Below are 24,568 nucleotides of genomic sequence, written 5' to 3' on the forward strand. Positions count from 1 at the left end.
GCTATGACTCCTTCCAGGTCATCAAAACTCCCTGAACACATCTTCAATAACCACTACTCCACTCCAGCTTTTGAAGAGCGAGGGGAGAGTTGCTCAGCTTTTCTGCTGCCTCTTCCCCCTCAGTGTCATGGTACAATTGCCACATTGTAGAGCTTGAGAGCTGAAAGATTACCTATGAGGCCATTAACAGAGGGGACTCAGGTGGAGAATCATGGTTATTCATCTCCACCTCTCTATTATACCATGTTACCAGTGACATTGCTTTCGTTTTCCGTAGATTTTTATTAACTGTTTCCATTTGTTTTCACATCCTATTCATAAAGCAGCAAGCATCACTTTTGGCATGCAGAGAGACTCTCTGTACAGCTCAACCAGCACAAAGCAGCTGGACTTTTACAATAAGGTTCACATGATTTAATTTTATACACCTCCGAAGAGACTACAAGTTAGAAATACTTAATTTAAAATGACTATTGTACAGTGGAAATCACTTATTCACAATAATCATAGGTATTTAATTCTTTATTTACAAAATACTATCCTGAGAATTTTCCCTATTAAGCTTCAATTTGAGCAAAGTCGTTTGTATAGACCTAAGTAACAATGGTTACTTAACATAAGGAAAAATGCCAGTAGGAGAGCACAAAACTGGTTCAGGACCTTCCCCAAATGACTGTCAGGTCTCCTGCTGTGGTTCTGCTTCTACAGCTGATGGATTTGACTGAGATGGTTCAACTCTGTTTTCAGGAGGAGGGGGTGGAGGCAAAAATCCAGGTCGTTGAGATGGATAGTGAGGATAAGGTCTCATTGGAAATGGATTTCTTACTGTGAGAGAATCAGAGTAATCTGGTTAATATCAATCAAAACAGTAAACATGTACACCGCTTCTCTTACTGCTCAGCTAGGCCTATCTAACTAGAAATCACATGTCAGGATCCAAAGAGATAGAAATGCCAAGAAAGAGGAGGGCAAAACTATCACTTTCCTCAGCAGTTAGCTTCAACAGTCTCAAAGCAGCATTCAGCCACTGCCAGCTCCTGGGCTGCTGCTGCCAACATCCCCTTCAGTCTGCCACAGCAACCCTTACGTGCCACACCTTACAGATACTTTGGCAGATAAATGGCTTAATTCTTCACACATACTCAGAGAACAGCGAGAGGCAGAAAAGTCCTGCAGTCTGATACTTACACCTTGCTCCAGTCATGCAAACTCCAAGGGAAAAGAGATGGTTTGGGACTGTCCCTTTGCAGGGTACCAGCACACCTCAGAGCCAGAGGATGAAACTTTTAAGATTTATGTAAGATGCAATTTCACAGGAAGAAAAGGATTAAGGTAACCACCTAGTTGCTTTCCTACCCCCCAAAACGTGTCCTTTAAATGCTGAACAGTACATGTAGGTGTATTTTCCAGCCAAAGCTAGTATTTGTAAAAAGATCAAGGTGAGCTGTTGCGAAGAAGGAAGTACAGAACACGATGAACCTTAATCAGAAAAGATGCTCCCTGTTAGCTGAATTAAGCAGCAGGGTGTGCAAATATGTACATGTCTACCCCCTCTGTAACTCGCTACCTGCACAAAGCACTCACCTTCATCACCATGAAACAAATGCTGGCTAAAGCCACATACCTGGCAGCGGAGGGCATGGCGGCCCAAAGTCCCGCACTGGAAAGCATTCCCGTGGCCCGTACATGCCAGCAGGAGGAGCGGGAGGAAAAGGAGGTCCTTGTCTCATGAAAGGTACTGGTGGTGCTCTAGGATCCACAGGCATCAGCGGAGGTCTGACTGGAGGGAAAGGTGGGGGTGCAAACCCTGAGCCGACAGCTTCACTTTCAGGTACCAGCGACTGATCGGGGAGCGAGTTCTGCAACACAAGGAAACCAAGGAAGTTAGTGGAGGGAAAGGGAACATCCCCAGTCCCATCACGCCCACTTTCATGTAGGTGTGACACTAAGTAAGAGTTAGTTCCAGCTCTGCCTGAGCTGCAGCGCAATCCTGAGCAAGGCCATCTATGTGTACTGACTATCCGCTTGACCATAGTTTCATCTTTCGGGATATAATTAATTTTTGACAGGGATTATATTAGTAATACATCGAAGTAATTCTCAAGACAATGTGTTGTGATAAAGTAAACATATACTTTTATAATTTGCACCAAAGAGTGCAATATAATGAGACCAATGGACTACAGACAAATGTTTCTATGTTTTTTGCAAAAAAATTAAAGCTTCTTTAAATCATGCCTCTCTTTAGCTACTTACACTAAGGTTAGAATGATCTTTCATCCCATCTCCACTTGGTTCTGTTCGTGGACTGTGTTCTGAAGATGTCTGCCCATCTGTACGCAAAAGTTATGTAAGTTATTCGGTGCTGATCTCTTTCCACTGATTTCAGTATTTTTTCTGAAATCAGGATAGACTGGCAACAAAACCAACAGCAAGCAGCAGTTCCATTTCCCCCCTCCCTCCGACTAATAGTTTATTTCTTTGGTAAGCCCTGTGCTGGTAATGGCTGTGCCATGATATCCCCTTGGCACAGAGCTTGACACCAATCCTATTCAAGTATGACAAAAACCAATTTCCTCCTTGGCTGACAAATATCAAGGAGACTTCCAGAAATACATCAGTTTTGGACAAGTAGTCAGAAATAATAAGAATAATCATCATCTTCCTCCTCTCGTTTGCCTTATTTATTTTATAAGTAAAGAGATAAATAGAAACTTCAGTGTTTTTACTTTTAAACTTTGCTAGGAACAAGTATTTTCACTAACAACTGGAGAACATTATTAAAGGGAATTGTCAGAGAGTAGAATCTGATTGGCTATAAATATACCAAATACACTTTCTTTAAACAAACAAACTAACCAACCAACCCCTCAAAACTGGGATTTCAAAAATATTGCTTTCTTACGCTTCAGCTTGAATAGAGATGATTATACTAAAAAACACAAACCAAAACAAGATTGCTAACTAGTGACAGAATTTTTATGTGCCTGTTGTATTTCTACTCCTTGAAAGCAAACAAAGCTTTTTTCTTAATAAACAGACAGGTCTTTTCAAAAACTCTATATTACTTGTCACTTCAAGCAGGCCCTGCCTTGCTAATGATATTGTTGCTTAATCTAAAACATTTCAACTTCTATGTCACACAAAATATTCATGCCTTGATATTTATGTTGCATAACACTTTTCCATTTTAGGTCCTCATGAAGTTCCTCACAAACTCTCTCAACCTTTAACTCTTCTTTCTTACAAAAAGTTTCCTGCTCCAGGTACCTCCTCAAGTGAAAAGTTTTTATAGTTTTGCCACCCCAACTTAGGGAAATCTGTATTATTTTGTTCACTTTAAAAAACATTTTGATCATCTTCCTAAGAAGTGTAACTTGTTAACTCTAAGGAGTGGGAGCCTTGATTTTAGTGCTCTGCTGGTTCTGAAGTCAGATTTGCTGGTTTTTGGTGGTTGGTTTTTTAATTGAAGAGATTTTTTTGCGCGGGGGGGCAGGGGGGGATGGTTTTTACAAACACTCAGTCAACTCCAATGAAATTATGTGTCTCTAAAAAGCAACATTCACACAGGCGTAATGACCTGCTAAATGCTGGCAACAAGGTTATCCAAAACCCTGTTTCCATTCACGCTGTTCTGAAATGCCCAAGAAATTAATACATTTTAAAAAATAAATTAATTGTTGCTTGGCAGTGACTGAAGAACGGGGTGAAAAAAGGATGCATAAAAAAGTGTGAAGACAGTGCACCTCTCCTGTCCTTCAAGCCACATGCTTGAAGAAAGACCTCAGTGGAACATGAAGTATTAGAAAGCAGAAGTGAAACCGACAGAAGGCTTGGCAAAGAGGGAAGGCCAGGAGCGGCACAGGGACAGAACTGACTTCAGGTTCTCTCTCCTCTGGTCAGAAATGGTGCAAGGGAGATGGTAACTTCCTACTAAACCTGTCAGTAACTGAGTCCTGGGTGTTGAAGTTCCTGTTGGGAATTTAATGGTTTCACTTTGCTGATGAATCAGACACATGTGACTTACCAGGGCATTACATAAAGATGAAAAATGCTTAATAAGTATTAAGCTCTTAAGCTGTCAGTGATAAGGTCTCAGTGACCAAAACTTTGTCTATGAGCTTCTGGCAGTTGCCAAGCATCAGGAACTAAAATGTACATAACTGGCCAATTAAAAACTAGTGGGTCAGTGGACGTTGTGATTAAACTGGGGGCAACTGCACCGCGAACTACAAAAAGCTGCCACTATGGTCAAGAGTTTGCAGGAAGAGCCCTCAGGACCTCTGTGCACCAAGCCAGTGGACACTTGAATGGTTGGCTGTTTCTGTTCCACTCGTTATGAGTCTAACCCTAACTTTACCAAATGTGGCAACATTTTAAAGCTGTGATGAGCCTCATGGAGGGAGGTACCAAAACAGACTCTTAACCAATTATGAGGGGCTAACATAGAGAACAGTTAGGGTAGACCAAAAAAATACCTCCTGACGGCCATTGACGGAATCCCGCCCACCTGACAGCAGGGAGGGCTAGTGCTCCAATAGGGAATGGCTGCATCAAGGCCAGCAGGTGTTAAAATGTTTCTTACACAATGGAACTTCAGGTCTGTGGTAGCTAAAAACCTGTCCTCTTGCCACAGCTTACCGTGCACGGTCAGCTTACACTGGGATTTTCCATTTTAGAGTATCATGGAAGCGATTCCCACCTGTTTTATCAAAAGACTGAACGCTGTAAGTTCGTAGTTCTGCTGGTCCAGAAAGTCTTCCAGTATTTGGAGGATTAGGGAAAAATCGTTCTTGTCTTCGAGCTGGAAGAACTGGGTCAGCATAAGGCTCACCTAACGTTGAAGAAATCACAAGAAACAGGTCTGTGAAGATCTATTCCTTCCATTCCACACAGTTTTAGGCCAGAAAGATTCTCTGGGTATCTTACGCTCTTGTAAATACATAAAGTGTCTATTAATCAGGGTGAGCAAACAACTCTTAAATGACCTAGAGGAATCCCACCAAGTATATCCAACAGCTTATGTTTCTAAAGAGCTGCAAAAGAAAAAGTTCATTGATTTTTGGTTTAACATGCAGCAGAATTCAAAATGTAATGAATGCATAAGTTATAAACAGTGGGGCCTTGAAACAAAGGTTCAGCCTAGCAAAGAAGATCGAAGACAAAATAAGGTACTATACATTTTAAGCCATTCTTGGGTAAGAATGCTGTTTCCCATTATGTTTCATAGTTCTGTAATGTTTCCACCAACCTACTGGGATCAGATCTAGCAATCCCCTCATGCAGCTACAAGACAAACTGTATCAGTGAGATCCAAGGACAAAGGTGGGCTAAGAACAAGAAGGAAAGGCCAAGGAAACCAGACTACCTCTCTGCAGTATCCTGTCAACAGAGACCAGACCTGCCAGATGAGAAACTGCATCCTGACAGGACCCTGAGTTCTACCACCAGGCTTTCACACAATGTGTATTGCTTTCTGCAGTAATAACTGAGGTACCTTAATCTGTGCATGTTACCTAATTTTTTTTTTTTCTAAACTTGTAACATTTTTTCTTCTTTATTACAGGTATCCAGGAAGGTTGTCCATCCCCCCAAGTTTTTACTTGAGAAGTATCAGCAGAATCCTCTTAATTCACCTCTGCCTTCTCTGAGTGGTAATGTGCAAACAGACGTTTAGCTGAAGAAGTGAGAGTGAAGACTGATTTTTGCTGCTGTGAATCATTGAAGAGACAGTATCAACAGGAAAACATGTGCCAGACAGGATGAATGTACCATGGTACTCCTGTACTATTAATATAAACAGTTTTTTTTCTGAAAAATAGTATTCTTCAACATTACCTAGTTTTATTTAAATAATTTAGAACTTTTTACTTCTTAAATCTCTTATTAACTACCCAGCCCAGACATGTCTTTTAATGCACTAAACAAACTGCCAGTAAAATGATGAAACCAAACAGTTGATTTTCTCTTGGTAACACCAATACATACTTAAAAGATAGCAGAGAAGTGCAGGTGAGCCACACTGTTCAAGAAGAGGAAAAAACTACTATTAAAAAACCCACTTCAGTTGCACTTGCAAGTCCAAGAAAACATTCATTATTTTTAAACCCAAAACAGTTAAATATATAAACTGCAAGTCAGTAACTCCTCTTTTCCATGGATACAGTAGCTAAGCAGAGTTTTTACCTGGTGGAGGCAGAATTATCCTGTGTTCTCTTTCCCAAGGAGGAGACAGGGATCCAGTATCTGATGGTGGTCTGTGGGGATCAGTCAATCTATCAGAATTCAGCTCTCCTCTTTCACTTCCAGCTTCATACATGGCAGTTGGTCCTCTGGATCCTAATCGAAGAAACAGAGTAGTTATTCACCCTCGTGTTTTAAATCCTCTCCTGTGGCTTTCCTCATTCAGTGTGGAAACAGTGAAACAAATCATGGGATGCCGACACTGTCAAGACACAGGAGGTGCACGGCTCCACGGGACTCTGCAGCTGTTTGCTAAGGACCAGTCACGCCTACGAGAAGTGTTCCGAGGTGTGCAATGAAAAGCTTTTAGTTCATTAACAGCACAACACAGAGGACCTGCAATGCTTTCAAAAAAACTAATGATTTTACAAGTTGCAGTAATGTGAACCAGAAATCAGTACCCCCGTGATAAATAATCTTCTCAGTGATAAAAACCTGCTGCTAATCAAACTAACAATCAGCATGCTGAGCGAGTTAATACCGGTATCATAAAACACCCATCTGCATTCAACTCTCTTCTGGTTCTAACTCTTTCTTCAAGAAGAAGGAAAAAACCAACCAAAAAATCCAAACCAGACAAAAGAAAAACCTTTAAGGCCAGTTCAACACATAATCAAGTGCAATAAAAACTGTAAATATGAGTGATTTTAGATTGTAAGCTTGCTCTAAAACAGACTGGGTCTGAAAAATTAGAGAAATACTGAATTCTGCTATCATTCTCTAATTCCCCATACTAAAATTCAGCCTAAAATGTGAAGTTATTGTGTGTCTTGTGCACTCTGAGATAAGTACTAAAATTGCACTTATTGAAATCCTTACAGAAGGGAAATTTGGATGTATTTCCCACTAATTAAGTACAGGCTTCAGTGGGTGTAATGGTAAAAATAACTTAAATAGTAGCTTCTTTATTACCTGATGCTGAACTTCACTCTAGCATTTACCTGCACTGCTTCCATCAACATAAGAAATATGAATGGAGGGTATTTTTCTTCCCTTACAACCCAAGCCACCCCAGCTGTCACCTACTCCTGAATCTCTGATTTGTACTCCTTACAAACTTTCTGGTCCCTTCTATCAGTAGGGAAGAAACAATCTCCATGTATGATGGCTGCTTCATATTTAGAAAAAAGGGAAGAGAAAATTTCCTGAACCAGTAACTTTCTAATACCACAACCACCAATGAAACTGCCTCATGTTTTTGACAACATTCTCTCACGGGCTGTAGAGATGAGCTAGACGGGGCAGTATTCTTTCTTCAGAAAACTAATTGACTCCCTTTTACTTTAAAATTGTATTTATTTCAACAGAATCCCATCTTTGCAAGAAATAAAAGACAAAAGGTAAGTCTGGCTTTTTAGTTTTCTTAATTTATGCTCTAAAATGAATCCACTGACCAGCCTATCAATAAAAACTAGATTTCCAATTATACTGTTACACATTAAACAGCTTTAGAAGCAAGTTGAAAAAGAAGAAGAGTTTGTCCAATTAACTGTTGATGTTAAATTGGTTGTTTTAATACATTTTGTCACCAACAAGAGGAAAAGGTGTGACAGGTTTATAGGAGAGGAGAGAGAAATCCAGAATAGATAAATTTTCAAGTTTAAGAATTGTACCTCTTCCTCCTCCTCCACCTGGAAGCATAGGTGAAAGCCTTAAAGGACCCTCCAATAAAGTTGGAGGGGAAAGAAAAGCTCTTGTTTCAGATGAAGGCCGGCCCATTGGTGAGGGTCCATATGGGGAATGCTCTGGAACAGTTAAAACAAAATACTCAAGTTCACAATACTTAGTTTAACAAACTGTATAAATAACTTCTCAGGTGAAGTTAAAAACTAAACTGTGTAACTAAAACGAAAATTGTGCTCTCATTACCATGTGTTACATATTCCCAGTCTACTCTCATCAATACTACAAATGCTCTTAGTTTCAACAAGATACTTGACATGACCTCGAGTCACTTATGACCCAATTATTTTTTTTTTTAAATGACTGGTATTTGTACATACACATGGCCAAGATAGTTTTCAAACAATTAAATATGTGTGGTCTTGGGAAATAAAACCATAAACCAGAAGAATTAGGCTCTATTTTACAATTCAATACTGTACCTCTGCCAAATGGTCTCAATGGAATATCAAGAGCATAAGGGTCTTTTTCTAAAAGTTCAAGTTTAAATTCTGTTTCAGTTAATCTGCAAAGAGACAAAAAATAAGTAGTAAGTGCAAAAGCTTTACCAGACTACACTATTTACTGACAGGCTTTCTACCTAACTGGTTAATGAAGCAAGGTATTTTATTCCCTAAATAAATAAGACAGAGGATGTCACAGTATTCTGAACTTAAAAATGCCTGGAAATACTTCTCTATGCTGCTGTGTTTAAACTAATTCAGAAACTGAAGCTGAGTTTTAGATACAACATTCCTAGTATGACATCACTCTAATTGCACTCCAAGTATCAGTTAACCTCACACCTGGAAGTTCCTCTCAACTATCACCCACCATTAGTTCAGCAGTAACTTCTGAGATAAGCTGTAAAATCACAGGGTAACCATGACATATCTGCTTGATATATACTTTACACAAACAAACAATACCCCCCCTTAACATTTGTATTCTAGTACTACATTCTGCTTTTTTCCTGAAGTACTTAAATACTTCAGGTAGTTCCTAAATTCTTACTTTCTTGCATGTCATAATTACAGGAAAGCTCAAGTGACTCCCTTTCTTTCACAACCTGAGCACTGCAATCTCTCTGCTGTGTTTGGGCCACAATATATTAACAGAAAACATCAAACTGCCTAAATCCAACACATGCCAAGCTGCATTTGCTTAGGAGTAGATAAGAACTGCACTTACTTTTGCCTGTTATGTGCATTTTCTTTTTTTATATCATTGAGGTGTCTTTCAGCTGCTCGGGCTGTCAGCTTTGGGAAAGAACAAAACCCAGATGCTTAGATATTGCTATTTTTTGATTAAATGCTTCATAAATATGACAATTCCTAGATCCAAGACATTCTATGTGAAGTATATAGATTGCATTTTCACAAGATACGACTCATGTATGGAGCCTCACATATGTCAACAAATGTTACCGGCAGCTCTAAAAACCCAAATGTTTGAGGAATGATAAGGCTTTCCTGCAGCTCCTTAAAACTTCAGAAATTGAATTCTCTGGCTACAGTTGCTTTGAAGCATCTAAGTTTTAAGTTCTCAAATTCTATGTAAGAATGTTTTATTTTAAAATCAGATAGATAAAAGCTCTGGAATTATGACCACAAAGCACCATAGCTTTTAACAGGATTTTATCCCAGATGTCCTGTGAAGAATGTATTAGTCAGGAGACATTTTAAATTTTCCTCCTTGGAAAAAAAAGGCAAAAATGAATTTTGTAGAAACATTCTTAGGAAGCTGTCAATGGAACATACTGTTCACAGAGGACGTATCTACTTATAGATAAAAGAAGTGAAGTACACTCAAAGAAAATATCAAAATGGCATTGAAACAAGGCCAAAAGCTTTCATTATTAGCAAAATGTCACACATTTGTTATATGGTGTCATGTTCTTCTAGCAGATTTATTGCTATAACAAATGAAATAAGATTATCATTCTACTGTGTTCATAAGCATCCACCTTAATTTTTCCAACTATTTTAAGTAATAGAAGTATTTTTAACATGATTTTGCGTATTTCTGCAAGAAATCCGTATGTTTAAAAGTGAAAGATTAGAGATAGTGATTAGAGAAAGATTAGAGAAAAAGTGGTAAAGCAAACTTTTCAAGTAATGAAAAATGAAAAAGCAGAAAACGTGGAGAATTCAGTGTTTGGAACTTACCCAATTATCATGAGCTTTTTTCTCATGTGAAGTAATCTGTGAAAGAGAGATTCATTATTCACCTAAACCTCCAAAATTACAATTATATGCTCTTTTTAATAAATTTAATGTGTGGGGGTAATTTATAATGAGATGTCTAAACTGAAAATTCAACTTTTCAAAAAAGTTATCTGGTGATCTATGCTATGAAATCGTGTCAGTCAAAACCAGATGACATGAAGAAGAGGGATAGGGAGGCAAAATCAGACACCCAAAAAAGACAAGCCAAATACACAAGTTCACAAGCCATCAGCAAGTGGTACTCCAGTTGTACTAACTCCCCTCCTACTGGCATAGATGTTGTCACAAAGCACAAAATACCTGATTCTCGTAAGAACGAATGGTTCTCTCCAGCTCTTCTTCAAGATCCTTTGCTCGCTCTCTGTAACAAAATGAGAATTTATGATATTGAAATCAAATGTGCAGGAAAGTTTTGACCACAATAAACTCAACAGCAGCCATAGGGTTTAATTAGGATTTTTTTTTTTTTAATCCAAAAGACAGTATTATCTCTTATGCCCGTGGGAAACAAAAATTATACTAAGAGTGGAAATTCTAGGCCTTACATTACTGCAAACATGGCTGTAAACAAGAGGGCAGAGCCCAAACCCCAACACAGCCCCAGCTTTTCAGTGGTTTGTGATGTTTCCAACATAAAGGCTACCCTTCCTCACGTGCCCTACCAGCCAGCCTCACCCAGCTCGGCACAGGAACTGATGTGGCTGGAGCACCACTCTGTCACAGGCTACCAGTCAGTCCTGAGGGACAGTCACCTGCACAGGTGGCATGTATGGTGCCACCTTTGCTGCCAGCTGCCCTGTGCACAGCCTCTCGAGGTTCTACACTCTCTCAGCAGGTGGGCCAAAGATACAGACATTGCTTGGTTATACTCAATTTGCAATAGTGATACCCTCTTTAAAATTAGGATGACTAAAAATCCACATTCTGAATAAATCGGGAAGAGTGAATTCTGTCTTCCTCTAAGAATACTGAAGACCATCCATAAGAAAGAATTGATCTAATTCAGGAAGCATTCACCACTATTGTTAGGCCTAATACTCCCATAAACACTGAAGTAAAATGGCAAATATACATTACATATTGAGAAATTATGCCACAGAGGAAATGCAGGAAAAACCCCAGAGGTACACAGCTGGTGTAACAAAAACCAGAGCAAAGCAGTTAAAAAACAGCTACAGCAAATATTCACCCACGACAATATTTTAGTAAAGCATTTCTAAGCAACAGGACTATCTGACAAGCTCTGAGATGCAGAAATAGAATAACGTAACTATACAGCATAAATGTTAGCTCTGTAGGAAAAATGAACATTCCATTTACTTCACAACATTCTCTTAACTTTGTATTTATAGCTTTGTTCAATAAGGGGAACTAGATTAGAGACCCAATCCTACCACACCATTAAAGCTGATCTATCAGTACAATTAGGATTCTAATGGAAGAGAATTTGCCACAATCTTCAACACCCAAATGTTTTAGCAAAGTAAAACCACCCTTAGTCTGTATTATTACACACAAACTAGCATCTAATACACACGCCCAGCCCCCACAAAGAAACTGGAAGAAAATACATTTGCGTATGCTGTGTTTTTTTAAATTCTCTATTGCTCTTTCTTCACTTTGGAATAAGTGATTACAGCAACTAAAAATCTGCAATTACCTGTAGCTGTTAAGTTCTTCAGCAGCATGAGTAATTTTTTCATCTACTTTAGAAAGCTTTTCTTCTTTCTGTAGACGTTCCCTCTCTTCTACTGTCAACATCCTTTTAACAAAATTCAAAAACTATGGTTAACTGTATTTCAAGTCAACAATTTTGAAAGCAGCCACAAATCATCTCAAACAAACTAAAACCCAAACTACACTAATGGTCAGTGATTTGTTCTGGTATTTTCTAAAAATTATTTTCTAGAGGAAAAAAAGACTGTCACTAGCTATTTTAAAAACGTCTTTGCAGGTCCCTCTTTTTTATCCTTATGCCTTATTGGGCACTACAGAAGAGAAAACTCATACTTCCAGTCCATAGGTTATGCACAAGGCAGCTCTGCAGAACAGACATGGATACCACTGCTGCTACAGCCCTGAATGGATAAAACGGTCATTCTCCCATAAACAGCAGCTCTCAGCAATCAAGCTGTCTAAATCATGGATCTTGTGAATGTGATTTAAATTTCTTTTCTACTCAACCTTCATTTCCTACTTTTTCACTTCTCCTGTTTGAACAGACGCAGTTTTCAGAAGATGCCTTAATTGTAAATCTTTTTTGTGCTGCTACATCACCACACCAGCTTCTCCCCCCTCCTTTTTGGCTTTTCTAAAATTCTTTGATAAGCAGCGTACATTTGCTGAGTTTTGGTGAGGTTATTTTTAAATACCATCCGCACTGTCTGCTTTCAGCCTACTTATTGTTTCTGCTTTTTTAACAGGTTCCTTCCCAGTCCCTCCCTGTTATTTTTTAAAAATCAAAATGCTGATGCAGTGATTTCTAGGATTTGTTGCATCTACAAAGATGCTAAATATCTACACAAATATATATGCTACAGAGCAGATTACTGAAAGTAATATTTCAAAAAGGTCCTACACGCTGCTCAGTACAGGATCTAGTTTTGTGCCGATTCTCTTGCTGCCTTCAAGATTATGCCTGCTCTTTGAAGAGATAATTTCCTATTAGTAAAACTGTCATTTTACCATCATGCCCTAAAGTGATGCACCCTGCTGCCACACACATTCCTGAAGGTTATTACATGCCCTGGACTAATCAACTTTAATTTCTAGCCCTGAACATACTTCTGATTTCAATCACTAGGTCATAATCCTCACTAACACTCTGTCAGGCAGATAGTACAGCCTTCTTATTCTGGTTTTCTTGGTGAGGAAACCCTGATTCATAAGGGTTCTATGTTGCTTACCAACAAGAGCTTGCTAGGTTTTAACTTTAGTTTTATATATATCTTGTCATTCCTCTGACATTCCTCTTTTTACTAAGTAAAATATATTTCAAAGTTAAAGCACCTACTGATTTTCTCTCAGCAACTTTGACACATGTATCACATCATATAACAATTAAAGAAAAAATAATCAAGCTTTCCCACTTTAATTGCCTGATTTCCACAGATTAAAAACATGTTGCTTCTTGTTTTCTGTACTTGCTTTTGGAAAAGTCCTAAAATTAATTAATTGTTTCATGGAAACAGCTTCTATAAAACTACTGTAATCATAGGAGTGTAATAAATTGTTTTCACAATTCAGGAAATTCTGGAAAGCAGTATTCAAACTTCCAATAATTTTCAGTCCCCCAAATCAGAGTTACATTCAAATCAAACAGCAAGCATTGAATATGAGAAGAGGAACCAGCACCTGTGTAGTTTCATTTCATTTTCTTGATAAAGCTCAGTCATTACTTTAAGTTTCTGCTGAAGCTTTTGAACTTCACTTTCAAAACGTTCATTTTCAGACTGCAAGGAAGCTTGTTGGCTTTGAAGGTTTTCTACGCGTTCTGTCAAAGTCAGAGATAATTATACTGGGATAACACACTGGCAATATTTTAGCATACAAAAAGTCTGTAAAAACCTTTGATGTTGATTTAATAACGTAAGATATAAAGTTAGTATATTTCAGTATATGACACAAAACAAGAAACCAGCAACTATACTCTACCTGCCACAAAGTGCAGCCCTGTGTGTGTATCAGGCCTTTGCTCCAAACCACACAAGTTCTTTGAAAACAACTCAGTCTTGTAATTCAGAATCTAAATTTTCATTTAGGGCTCTTATCATTGTAATTATTTGACTAAAAGAGTAAAACTAGCACCATCATATGCTCTTGCAGATTTACTCCCACAATGTCTTCCTCAACAGCATGAATGGGTAACTCAGATTTGCCAAACTACACTCATCTTTCCAAATTGAACTCAAAGTCACATTTCTTTTCCTATTTACTATTCCTGTGCCTCTTTTCAAGAAATAAAACAATGCTTCAACTAAGTTTGAATATCTTTATGGCACAGAGCTGCAGTCAGTTTGGAGAACTCACTAGTAGAAGCAGTATGTTTATAAAGGACTTAAGAAACTGAAAAAACAGTCTGACAAAGCATTCACCGCCCAAATAACAAAGCCATATATTCATGTATGATGGCTACTCTGCTGGCTATGATTATGAAAGCAATAGCTAATTACAAGTTTTAATTTGAATTTGAGTGGTTTTCATTTCGTAAGGTTTAATTCACTGTGTCCTACACAACAAAGGAAAAGAAACAGAGCAAGATTTTTGCACGTTCAATTCTCTAAATGTGGTACTTTATATTTTAAGGATTGAGCTTGCATCCATTACAAACTAACTATAATTAAGCTACCCTTTAAATAGATGGTTTTAAAATTTAGATTAAAACTCAACTCGTTCATGTACAGAAATAATGTAAAGGAGGTGTTATGTATTGAGTAACATCACTTTCCTCTTGTATTTTAGGATTCTGTAACTTACTAGTTACAGAATATTCCAGCAGAATACAACCAAATTTGCAACTTCGATTGCTCTACGTCTAAAATCGCTTATTTAAAATAGCTAAGCAACTTAAACATTAATTTTAAGTTATTGAAGTAGTTATTAATGTAAACTTAATTCAGTTTTTACTGGAATTAATACTTGCAGCCTGCAACACCATTTTACCAAAGCACCATCTTATTAAAGGCAAAACAAGATTTAATTACCTACAAGTTCTCCTTTAGCTCTATTTTCATCAGACAGTTTTGAATACATTTGGTCTCTTTCTGCTTCCATGGTCTTTAAACAAGCATTTAACTACAATCAAAATTGGAAAAAAAAAAGAGAACATTATAAGATTACAAGATTAAGAAAGTGTTTGCATGCAAAAATATCTAATTAAACACAAAAAGACGCTGAACTCTGATACTGGTATTATCAGAATAATTACATATATTCCCTCTAGTTTCCCTTCTTCCACCCACAAGTTTCTTAAAATCACGTACCTTTGCAGCATAGATCAATTTCTTTACAGTTCGTTTTTGCTCATCATCTGCTTGAAGGAATAGAACAGTAAGTCACGTAAAAAGCATTAAAGGGTTTGAGACAGAGCTTACTGCTATTATTTGGTTTTTATACAAGAGCAATGCCAACATACCACAACAGGCACAGCATACCTAGAGGATAAAGGAGCAAAGAAAAAAAAAGCAAAAAAAAGAAAAAAAAAAGCAGGGGTGTGAGTAGAAGATGTGCCAGTGTTGTAGTGCTTTGTCTGCCAGTCAATCACGACTCAGCCCGGTCACATTAAAAGTGAGATGCTGAATATGCACTGTAACATTCACAGACATGTGCCCTATGGCATCATTAAGCACCAGCACAAAAAGCAGCTGCAGCAAGAAAGGGGAATAAGAAGAAGGGCTTTTCTGTGCTGCTGTTTAAGGGGACTCATATCTACACCCACTAGATGACAGTGCTACCACACTGCCTGCAACAAGTAACAACTCCGTAAGGATAAGGAAGCAGAAATTAGGTTCTAAGGACCCTCAGTACTACTGCTAGGAGGAACTTGAAGAAGAAATAAAAGCAAGATTTCTACCTAGAAATGCCACAGAGTCACTGCTTAATACACAGGCACATACAGCAGAATGACACCAATGACATTAGTGTCATTTGCAAGAGACTGACCCCCAAGTCTTTACATTGCTCTGTGACAGTCTGTATGCACTGAACAAGGGGACAGGCTGCTACTCCAGATGTCCAAGCATCAGTTAACTGTCTGACATGAATGACATCAGATGAGATTTAAAAACCCGACTTCTATAAAGCTAACCTATAAAGCTAACCTTCCAACTCTCCTGGAAGTCAGTCAGTTTTGTATTTCTAAAACACTTGTTAAAATTTAAATAGGGAAACTACACAAAGCATACCTAAGTGCTCTCCATTCTCTGCTTCACCCTTTATATCTGTGTCCCAGTGGCTGTCTTCAGTGTCACCATCTTGTATTGCTGAACTCCAGTCTTTCATATTCAGTATATATTGTGTCAGTGACTATGAAAAAGCACACAAAACCCTCACAAATACAAGCAATGAAAATGTAGTTATCATTACAATTACTTTCCAAGATTTCTGTCCTTTATTTAGTTCCTTAGTAGATTAAGTCAGCCCCACATACAAGATTCTAGATGTCTGATAATACTTTTTCTATTAAAGCATGTATTTGCAGGTCAACAGGCACATCCTTATGAAGAATTTTCAGACAGCCCTGAGCATGCCTGCTTTTAGTGGGGATTGTGTATGTAAGGTATACAACTATAAGAATATACACCCAAGTTCCACAGTCCAAACTGGGGACAGGGGGGAAAGCCAATACTCTATCAGAACTAAAAGAGTTTTTCCTTAGTTGTCTTTATCAGACTGCTCCACTGCGCTGCCAAGCAGCCCTTTTTATGCTTAGCCAGAAACATGATATTAGAGAATAGAGGCAGTAATCAAAAGCCCAAAACAGCATAAGGCATACTAAGACAAGGAGAGGTTGTCAATTTTTCTTGGAACTCTATAATTAGAATCAGTCTGAATAATTTGATTAAATCCTAAATGTTATAATTTACCTTGATTTGGCTCTCTTTATTTTTCAAAACCTCTTCTACATCTGTTTTAGATGATTCAAACATCTTTGTTTGTTCATTTAGTTCACTAAGTCGTTCACCCCATCCTTCAGCTTCTTGTAAAAGCTAAAAAGGGAAATATCAGATTAGCATGACTGTCTACAAAACCAAGAATCAAGGATTAGAACCAAAAATCAAGAATAGTACTGAGCCTGTTACGTGTACTGTCTATACATAAGCGGGATTTAAACCTCTCATCCACCAGTAAGAATTAGCAGAGATAAGACCACAAGAAAGTTACCTCAAGAATTGAAAATTAAGACTTCTATGTTATAGTTCAGTTGCTTTAGCTGCTACAGATGTCCATTGTAATCAGTTTTTAGGATATTTTTAAGCATTTATTGGAAGTGTTCAGTTTATTCCACTCAAGTTTAAAAACCTTGATGTGACAATAGCAACGAATATAAAGCAGTGATACTTTATGTAACAGTGACATACACCGGGGAATGGATGGAAAACACTCACACTCCAATATGCACACACAATTCTGAAATGGTGCCTGTGTCTTTTCAACTTAGAAGCAGTCAGAGGAGTAAGGGAAAACAGGAAGCTTTTAGGCAGTTATTTATATTCATCTGACTTGCAAAACCAAATTATTTCTCCTCTTCTCCACACCTCTTGAAGTAATTTAAAATTTTTACTTTAAAAAGCTTCCCCATTAATGAAAGTCATAGCTGTATGTAATCAACACCTACTAGTATGTATCTCTGCAATTAACTGTGCTTAACTAAAATGACAGGTGGGTTCCAAGGTCACATTTTACAGATATTCCCTAGGAAAATCTCATTTCACAAAATATTTTTACAGGAGTAAAGGGATTAGAACACTACATCACCAGCTGTTAAAAATAGCCACTGAAACATTTTAACTAATTACATTTTGAGAACAAAATTGAATGGATGCAAATTTCTGTTAAGACAAAACACGTGGTAAAGTACAAACAAATTGTCTTAAGAGTCTGTCAAAAAATATTGCTTAAAGTTGCACAACAGGCAATCCATTTAAGAGCAGTAAATGTACAGGAAAGAATAACTAGGTTGAGCAATGAGAACGTAACAGGCAGTTGTACTAAAAATAAAACCAGAAAACGGTAATTAAACAGGGGAGCTGCCGTGCAAACATGGCACTACTTATCAAAGATAAACTAGAAGGCACAGAACAAAAGGTATATGAGTAGAACATTGCCCCTTGGCACACAATTGCACTTTCCAAGCAGTAAAAGGCATGTCTAAATTTGCAGCATCATGCAAACGACATATTAGCAATTAGAAGACATACAAAGACAACTATTTTTATCATTAACTCTCATTATCAAAAGATGACTTAAGAGATTCCTTCTTCGTGAAACCAAAGAGAAAATAAATTTACATTGTATAAACTGACTTTATACACCTGTAAGAATTAGAATAAACAGAAACAGCAAGGATTTGCAATGAGCTAAAGCAATATATATTTCTAATGTTCCTGAAGGAGAAAAAAACCAAACCAAAAAAACACCAAAGCACAGAAGTTCATTACCAGTTCCCTCGTTCAACCTAAAAAGCCCAATCCACTCTCTGACACATCACAAACCTGAAACAACACATCTCTTATAAAGTTTAAGCTGCGATGTGCCAGGAGATTATGAACCATTTGCATAAAATGGACAGAGAAAGGACTCTAGTTTCTGTGAACAAAAAACACCTTTGTTACCTTTTGAGCATACGTGAAATTCCATCTTTTAAAAAAAAGTAAGAAAAGAAGGATATGGATATTTTGATATAGTAAACTAACTCTCACACTTAGAAAGCACCTCAGAAATTAGAACACAAGTAAGTAAGGCAGACACTCTTTTTTAAATAGCAGGTTCCAGCAACAAATAATATTAGGTTATTTATCTACTAAAAAGCACAGCAAACTATGCACAAATGTTCTCAAACTACTAAAAACTGCAACAAATCTCAGCTAACAACAAAGTGTAGTAATTAATCCTAAATAATATGGTTAATGAGGTACTTATACCCAGGTTATTTTATCTGGAAAAAATGCAAAAACTTTTTTTTCAACTACGAACATAGCAATTAAACCCTGGAAATAATTTTTACTGTTTTTTATCCCTGGTTTTCCTTGCTACAAAATGATTGCCTAAGAAATATAGGCAATTGCCAGCACTTAGTATTATCTTTCTCTAAGTACTATTTTTTTACTTTATTAAAAAGGAAGGAAAGTCAAGACTTTTGTCACATGCACAAGTAAGTGGATTATTTCTGTTTGAGCCCAAGAAATTACCACAGGGAAAAAAAAAAAGAAAATTCCTCTTTATTAAAACTTCATGTATTGCTTTTCAAAATTTATTACATAAGAATGCTGTCACATTTGAAACAAAGCATGGTGACCAGATCCTTCCTCCTCACAAAATCAAGAGGATGTAGAGATTAGGAAAAAAAAAAGACTCTTGAAAGAAAATAATTCTCAAACAACTTATTCTCACAATGATAACAGTCAAATCCACTGCTTCTCCACCCACAACTCTTAATAGAACTATCTTCCTTTTCTGGCAATCATAAACATGGACTCCTTCTAGAATTAGGGAAAAAGATCAAGTTTTATAAGGGAGTTGTGCAGAACTGAAATATTCCTCCCGCAGAAATAAAATTTATTTCCAGCACCCCTTTCTTTTTTCCTGAACCACTAAGTTTGACACACACCATGTTCTGACAGAGGGAACTAAAGCACTCCCCAGCTTTTTATAAGACTGCTAAAAAGCAATAGGCCTGTACTTCCATCACTACTCCTTCCCCTCTGAAAATATCTATCAGGTTATTCCTCAGACAACAGGGAGATCATCAGTCAGTCCAGAAAATAAACAGATATCCACTAAAATCACAACAAACCGCCTCAAATCAACATTACACCGAACATTAAACGTTCATAGAAAATACCAATTTGTTAGAAAAAGGAAATAGTTTCACTGTAAAGCAATCTATCACACAGGACAACTATTGCACATGCTAAATATTTTAAAATATGCAGTGTTCTCTGTGATCTGACTGCAGCACTGAGGAAAACAGACAAGTAAAAATTGAGAAGTAACAGTCTTTTCTGTTCCTGTCACATACCTGACTTTCAACAATACAGGTACAGTGGTAGTACAGTAGGTTTTTACCTGCCTTCTGAATACTCTGCCATTCCTCAATGTCTTTGGTTTTCTAGATCAAGTAAAAGAATTTTCTCTCTGCCTCTGTAGAGAATCCTAGCTGTGGATTTGTTAAAGTATTTCTGCCTTCCTCCAGGTCCCACCAAAGTTGTTACCAGATTTACATTACCACACACTCTCCTTCCACTGAACTCCATGCAGGATTCCCCACACACTAACTACTGCATTTCTTTTAAAACAGGATTATTTTAGACAAAGTTACTCCAATGTAAAACTGTTTTAAAAACCACGTCCTCCTCCTCATTCCATTTACTAAAACACACAAGAGGTATTAACAAACTTATTGAGGATGAGCTTTTTGGAGAAATCATATTTATTAGTATAGGAAAACACAGTTATTTCTAAGGATAATTAGGAAGAACCTACCTGTTTCTCACTTTCCTGAAGATGGCTGTTTTCATCTATTGCATCTTGAATAGATGTCTTGAGTCTCTCAGTATTAATCTGATACACTTTTAGGGTGGACTTGGCCTAAGTGAAATTAAAAAGTGTGTTGTTTAAATGATATTGGTGAAGATACAGGTGAGCTCATGATGATATCACTGGACTTGTCTGAGGTTTTCTGGCTGTGCTACATACATATTCTCACATTTTCTCTACTATTTCAACAGTTTTTGCTGACTGTAGTTTTGCAATACTATGTATCACTGAGGAGTAAGAAAGGAAGGCGAAGAAAAGACAAGGTAACTACTTCCAATAAATGCCAATCACTCTACAGAAATAAAAGCTGCTCAATGAAGCCACACCAAAGTACTAAGCCTTACAAAGTCTTTTGGTTTATACAGCATATGATCTCTGCACCCTTAATAGAAAAAAAATTAAAACAGCAACTACACAGGGAATAGAGAAATTGCAAAGATTTGTAAACTGAAACTATAAAGGTTAGACATACCTCATCAATTTGTGACTGGATAGATTTTTCTTCATTCTCTAAAGACTCCACTTTCTCCTGAATTTCAGCCACCTGAAAATTATTAGTTGTCATACAGCTTCTCTCGCATATTTGACTGACAATGTCTAGGCAATTAATAAAATCATTTTTATTTTCAAACTGAGAAAGTTCTACTGCTGAATCAGTAAAAATGTTTGTAAAATCAGCTTTTCTTCTTTTGAGTATTTTCCTTTATCATTTTTCTAATGTTACAGGGAAGTCAAAATGGAAAATGTCGTTTTTATTTCCAAACACACAAAGAAAATATTTTGTCTGTTCTGCAGAGATTTTTTTCTGTGAGAATTTTTTTTTAATAGAAACAGAGATGAGATTCTATTTATTCTTACCAAGGTATCATTTTCCAACTGCTTAGATTTTTCATCTTCCAGTTCTTTTTCTAGATTCTCTATTTCTTCGTTGAGTTTCAAGTTTGACTTTTTCAGTTTTTCATGCATTTCCTAAATCAAGTTCGTTTGTGAGTTAATAAAACATTTGATATTAATGACATATGAAGACAACAAGTATATTTGAAATATGACAGCAAAATATTTGTCACTCAAATACTCAAGACTCCTGCATGAACAAAAGCTGTAAGAATTAGCTCTACAGGATCTGAGGTGCAAAATGAAATAAAGCTACTTGCTTTTTTACATTAATTTTACAGAGCCTATTAGGTATTTAATTCACTTATCCAGAACTCTTTTACAAATATATTCTCAGTTTGGGGGATATAAACACTATAGTGATAATTTTTCTTTAAAACTGTGCACATGTAGCCTATGAAAGTATTTGAATTAGATCAGATGTGAGAAATAATACTTCATGCACTACCCTCTCTCCTAGAAATGGGCACAATTTACTTCTTAAAATTTGATATTGTCCAATATGCCATTTGTTCCAATATCACTCATCCTCAGTGTAATTGTTAAAAAAGGCTTCTCTTAATTTAAATGCTTTAAGTCATTTTCAGTTACCCAATTAAAATAATTGAGTTGGAGGTTTTGGGTTTGTCTGACTTTTTTTGCTGTTGTTTTTATTTAGTTTGTTTGGGTGTTCTTTATTCTTCTTATATTATATTATGTTGTAGAAATGACAATTTCCATTAATCTTTTTACCTCAAAAAAAGATGTGTCTGTTGATTCTTTTGTAGTGCTACCATCCTTCGGAGACAATTGTAAATCTTCAAACTGAAAAGGAATTACTTTATGTCAGAATATAGGTAAATAATTGATTAAATACTAGCATTAATTTGTGATGCTCCAGTCTGAAACACAGATATCACCTAAATATTTACAATTGCACCTTGCTGGAAATCAGGAAAGCCTTAACCCTACTAGACTACCCCAGTGACATGAACAAAAAAAAAGATATTTTGAAGTTGCTTCCAGTGAAATACATTGCATTGAGAGTTTAAAGGCAGAACTTGCCAACACTTTAATTGCTCTTAAAGGCACTGACAGAAAAAAAGCATTTGAAGAATCCCTTTAAAAAGGAAAAAAGCTTTAAAACATCTTACTTCTAGAAAAGCTAGTTGTTTACTTGATTGAATCCATTTCTACGACACATCTGAAAGCAATAAATGAGCACTGTTACCTCTTTCTTGCAGAGGCTGAGTTTTTCAAGAATTTTGCATTTTTCTTCAACTAGTTCAGCAATTTTATTGGCAAGCTGTTTTTCCCTTCCTAAAAAGCGAAAGACAAGCAAATGTTGCATCATCCAAATAATTAAAGGTGAAAAAAGAAAGAATAAAGTCATACTCCAAAGAAATATGAAAAATTAAGTATCAAAAATAAGCTTACCTACATAAAGTCGACTTCTAACCTGAAAAAAAAGAGAATAAGTACTGAAAATGTCTGATCAATTACTCTCACATAGTATCTGAAAACTATTCCTTATAGCTGTGATTCCAGGCCAAGTTCAACCACAGAATTTAAAAAAGGAATATAAACGCAGGCTCCTACTAAAAATAGGCAATCATATCCTCTGCTCTTACCCCCTCCATGTTTGTGTGTTTGCCCCATCCTTCTCCCACTCTGATCAGACAAAAGAGGGGAAAGGAGGCTAGTTTTCACCTGAATCCCTTTAATAACACACCTCTGTATATTCATCACATAACCACGACTGCCTACACAAAGCCCCGCAGTGGACACATACAGTCAGAAGGGTAAGAAAGGGAAGGGAGGGGGAAGCTCCAAACATGAGCTCAGATTTCCTATGGGGAAAGATCTCCCACACACCACAACACACAACAGTTAAAGCTGCAGTAAGGTACTACCCGATGGGCATCCTTCAGGTGCCAAGTCAGCAGCTGTCACGTGGGGTCTAGTGCCCTAGAATCAGAACCTAACAAACTGCAGGGCAGAATCTGCCACAGATGGCCTGTATGAGAGATGCAGAACTTGGCTGAACTCACAAAACTGTTACAACACAGCATTTCTCTCACGGCTGGGCCTGGGTCACGTGCCTAATGTAACAATGGGCCCCCCCAGATTTCCCTGTTTCTTCCCTATTTAAAGCCAAGGAGTCCAAATAATGAAAAAAGGGTAAGAAAGTTTTAAGTATACTTTTATTCTATCATCCCAAATGGATGTTTAGTTACTCCATTACTTTTCAGTAACCATCAATTCTTCAAGGAGGAGTCAGAGCAGTTCTAAATATGGATGACTGAAAAAGCTATCAATAACTTCTGTAATATCTCACACCGTAAGTGACAGGTGCAGGAGGAAAGTAATACCAGGTCAACTGCTTGCATGATTTCAGTTCAAATGCCTTTTGTATCACTTAGAGGGATGCCTCTAGAGAACAAAAGGTATGACCAAATTACAGTTACATTAACTTACACAAACACAGATCCCCTTACAGACAAGGTTAGTTGATGTTAAAACCCTAAAAATGCAGTTGTTCATATCTGAAAAACTAAACAGCTACGCAACCAGTCTTAAAACGTGAGTATCGTTACACCTACATACTGTCTGTATGAGAGTATGTGAAAAATGGGAAGAAATTTACAATACTGGATGACAAATACTGACCCCATTTCTGTAGCAGGGAAAGTATGGTAGGCAACCTTTATTTCTCAGATCTTTACTTACTCTCAAGAAAAGACAGACATTATTTCAAAAATATAATCTGATTTGTGCATTAAGAGGTTTCTGTACTGCAATTCTCAAAGTCATGAGATTAGTGCTCACAAAGAGCATGCAATTAAATTAGTTCAGTGTTCCAGTGTCACAATAAACAGAATCCAGGTGTCACTGTCCAAAGAGTTTTAAAATGCCTCCCTTGACAGGAAGCCATGAGGATTGCCTCTGCTTACAATTACCTTGAAAGTCTTGAGCTGCTCTGGCTATGGCCAGGCTACAGAGATATCAATACACACAGCAATACATACACCCTAGGGAAGACATCTGTATCCTGTGAAAATAATTTAAGGGCTGACTTTGAAAGTCTAGTGTAGAAATTAAAAAGAAAAAAGGAAGCCTTACTACAGCTAGTTTCACTGCATTTCCTCTTATAACAGTCACTCTCTACACGTCCAAACACTTACTATCATGACAAAGCAGACTTTCTAATTTCTCTTTTAGAGGGATTCTAAATTCAATCACAATAGATTTAAAACTCTAAAGTATCATATATCTTGTACAGGAAAGATAACAACTTCAATGCA

General features: G+C 37.1%; 1 protein-coding gene across 3 annotated transcripts in view; it reads right to left on the reverse strand.

Annotated features, from left to right (window-relative positions):
• Nucleotides 1-262: 262 nt before the first annotated feature.
• MIA2 (MIA SH3 domain ER export factor 2) overlaps nt 263-24,568 on the reverse strand; it is a 36,133-nt gene continuing 11,827 nt past the window's right edge. For all 3 annotated transcript variants that reach the window (XM_040065903.1, XM_040065904.2, XM_040065905.2), the window contains 22 exons: nt 22,701-22,722; nt 22,495-22,583; nt 22,017-22,088; nt 21,249-21,359; nt 20,863-20,934; nt 20,337-20,441; nt 16,718-16,840; nt 16,037-16,157; nt 15,116-15,162; nt 14,837-14,927; nt 13,488-13,626; nt 11,794-11,895; nt 10,434-10,494; nt 10,074-10,109; nt 9,097-9,164; nt 8,349-8,431; nt 7,857-7,988; nt 6,187-6,339; nt 4,703-4,834; nt 2,257-2,333; nt 1,625-1,859; nt 263-825 (listed from right to left, as the gene is read on the reverse strand). In XM_040065903.1, the coding sequence (XP_039921837.1) occupies nt 677-825; nt 1,625-1,859; nt 2,257-2,333; nt 4,703-4,834; nt 6,187-6,339; nt 7,857-7,988; nt 8,349-8,431; nt 9,097-9,164; nt 10,074-10,109; nt 10,434-10,494; nt 11,794-11,895; nt 13,488-13,626; nt 14,837-14,927; nt 15,116-15,162; nt 16,037-16,157; nt 16,718-16,840; nt 20,337-20,441; nt 20,863-20,934; nt 21,249-21,359; nt 22,017-22,088; nt 22,495-22,583; nt 22,701-22,722 (2,220 nt within the window). In that variant the 3' untranslated portion in view covers nt 263-676. The remainder of the gene's footprint in view (nt 826-1,624; nt 1,860-2,256; nt 2,334-4,702; nt 4,835-6,186; nt 6,340-7,856; nt 7,989-8,348; nt 8,432-9,096; nt 9,165-10,073; nt 10,110-10,433; nt 10,495-11,793; nt 11,896-13,487; nt 13,627-14,836; nt 14,928-15,115; nt 15,163-16,036; nt 16,158-16,717; nt 16,841-20,336; nt 20,442-20,862; nt 20,935-21,248; nt 21,360-22,016; nt 22,089-22,494; nt 22,584-22,700; nt 22,723-24,568) is intronic.

Source organism: Hirundo rustica, chromosome 6 (genome assembly GCF_015227805.2).
Source record: "Hirundo rustica isolate bHirRus1 chromosome 6, bHirRus1.pri.v3, whole genome shotgun sequence".
In the NCBI taxonomy this organism is placed as follows: domain Eukaryota; kingdom Metazoa; phylum Chordata; class Aves; order Passeriformes; family Hirundinidae; genus Hirundo; species Hirundo rustica.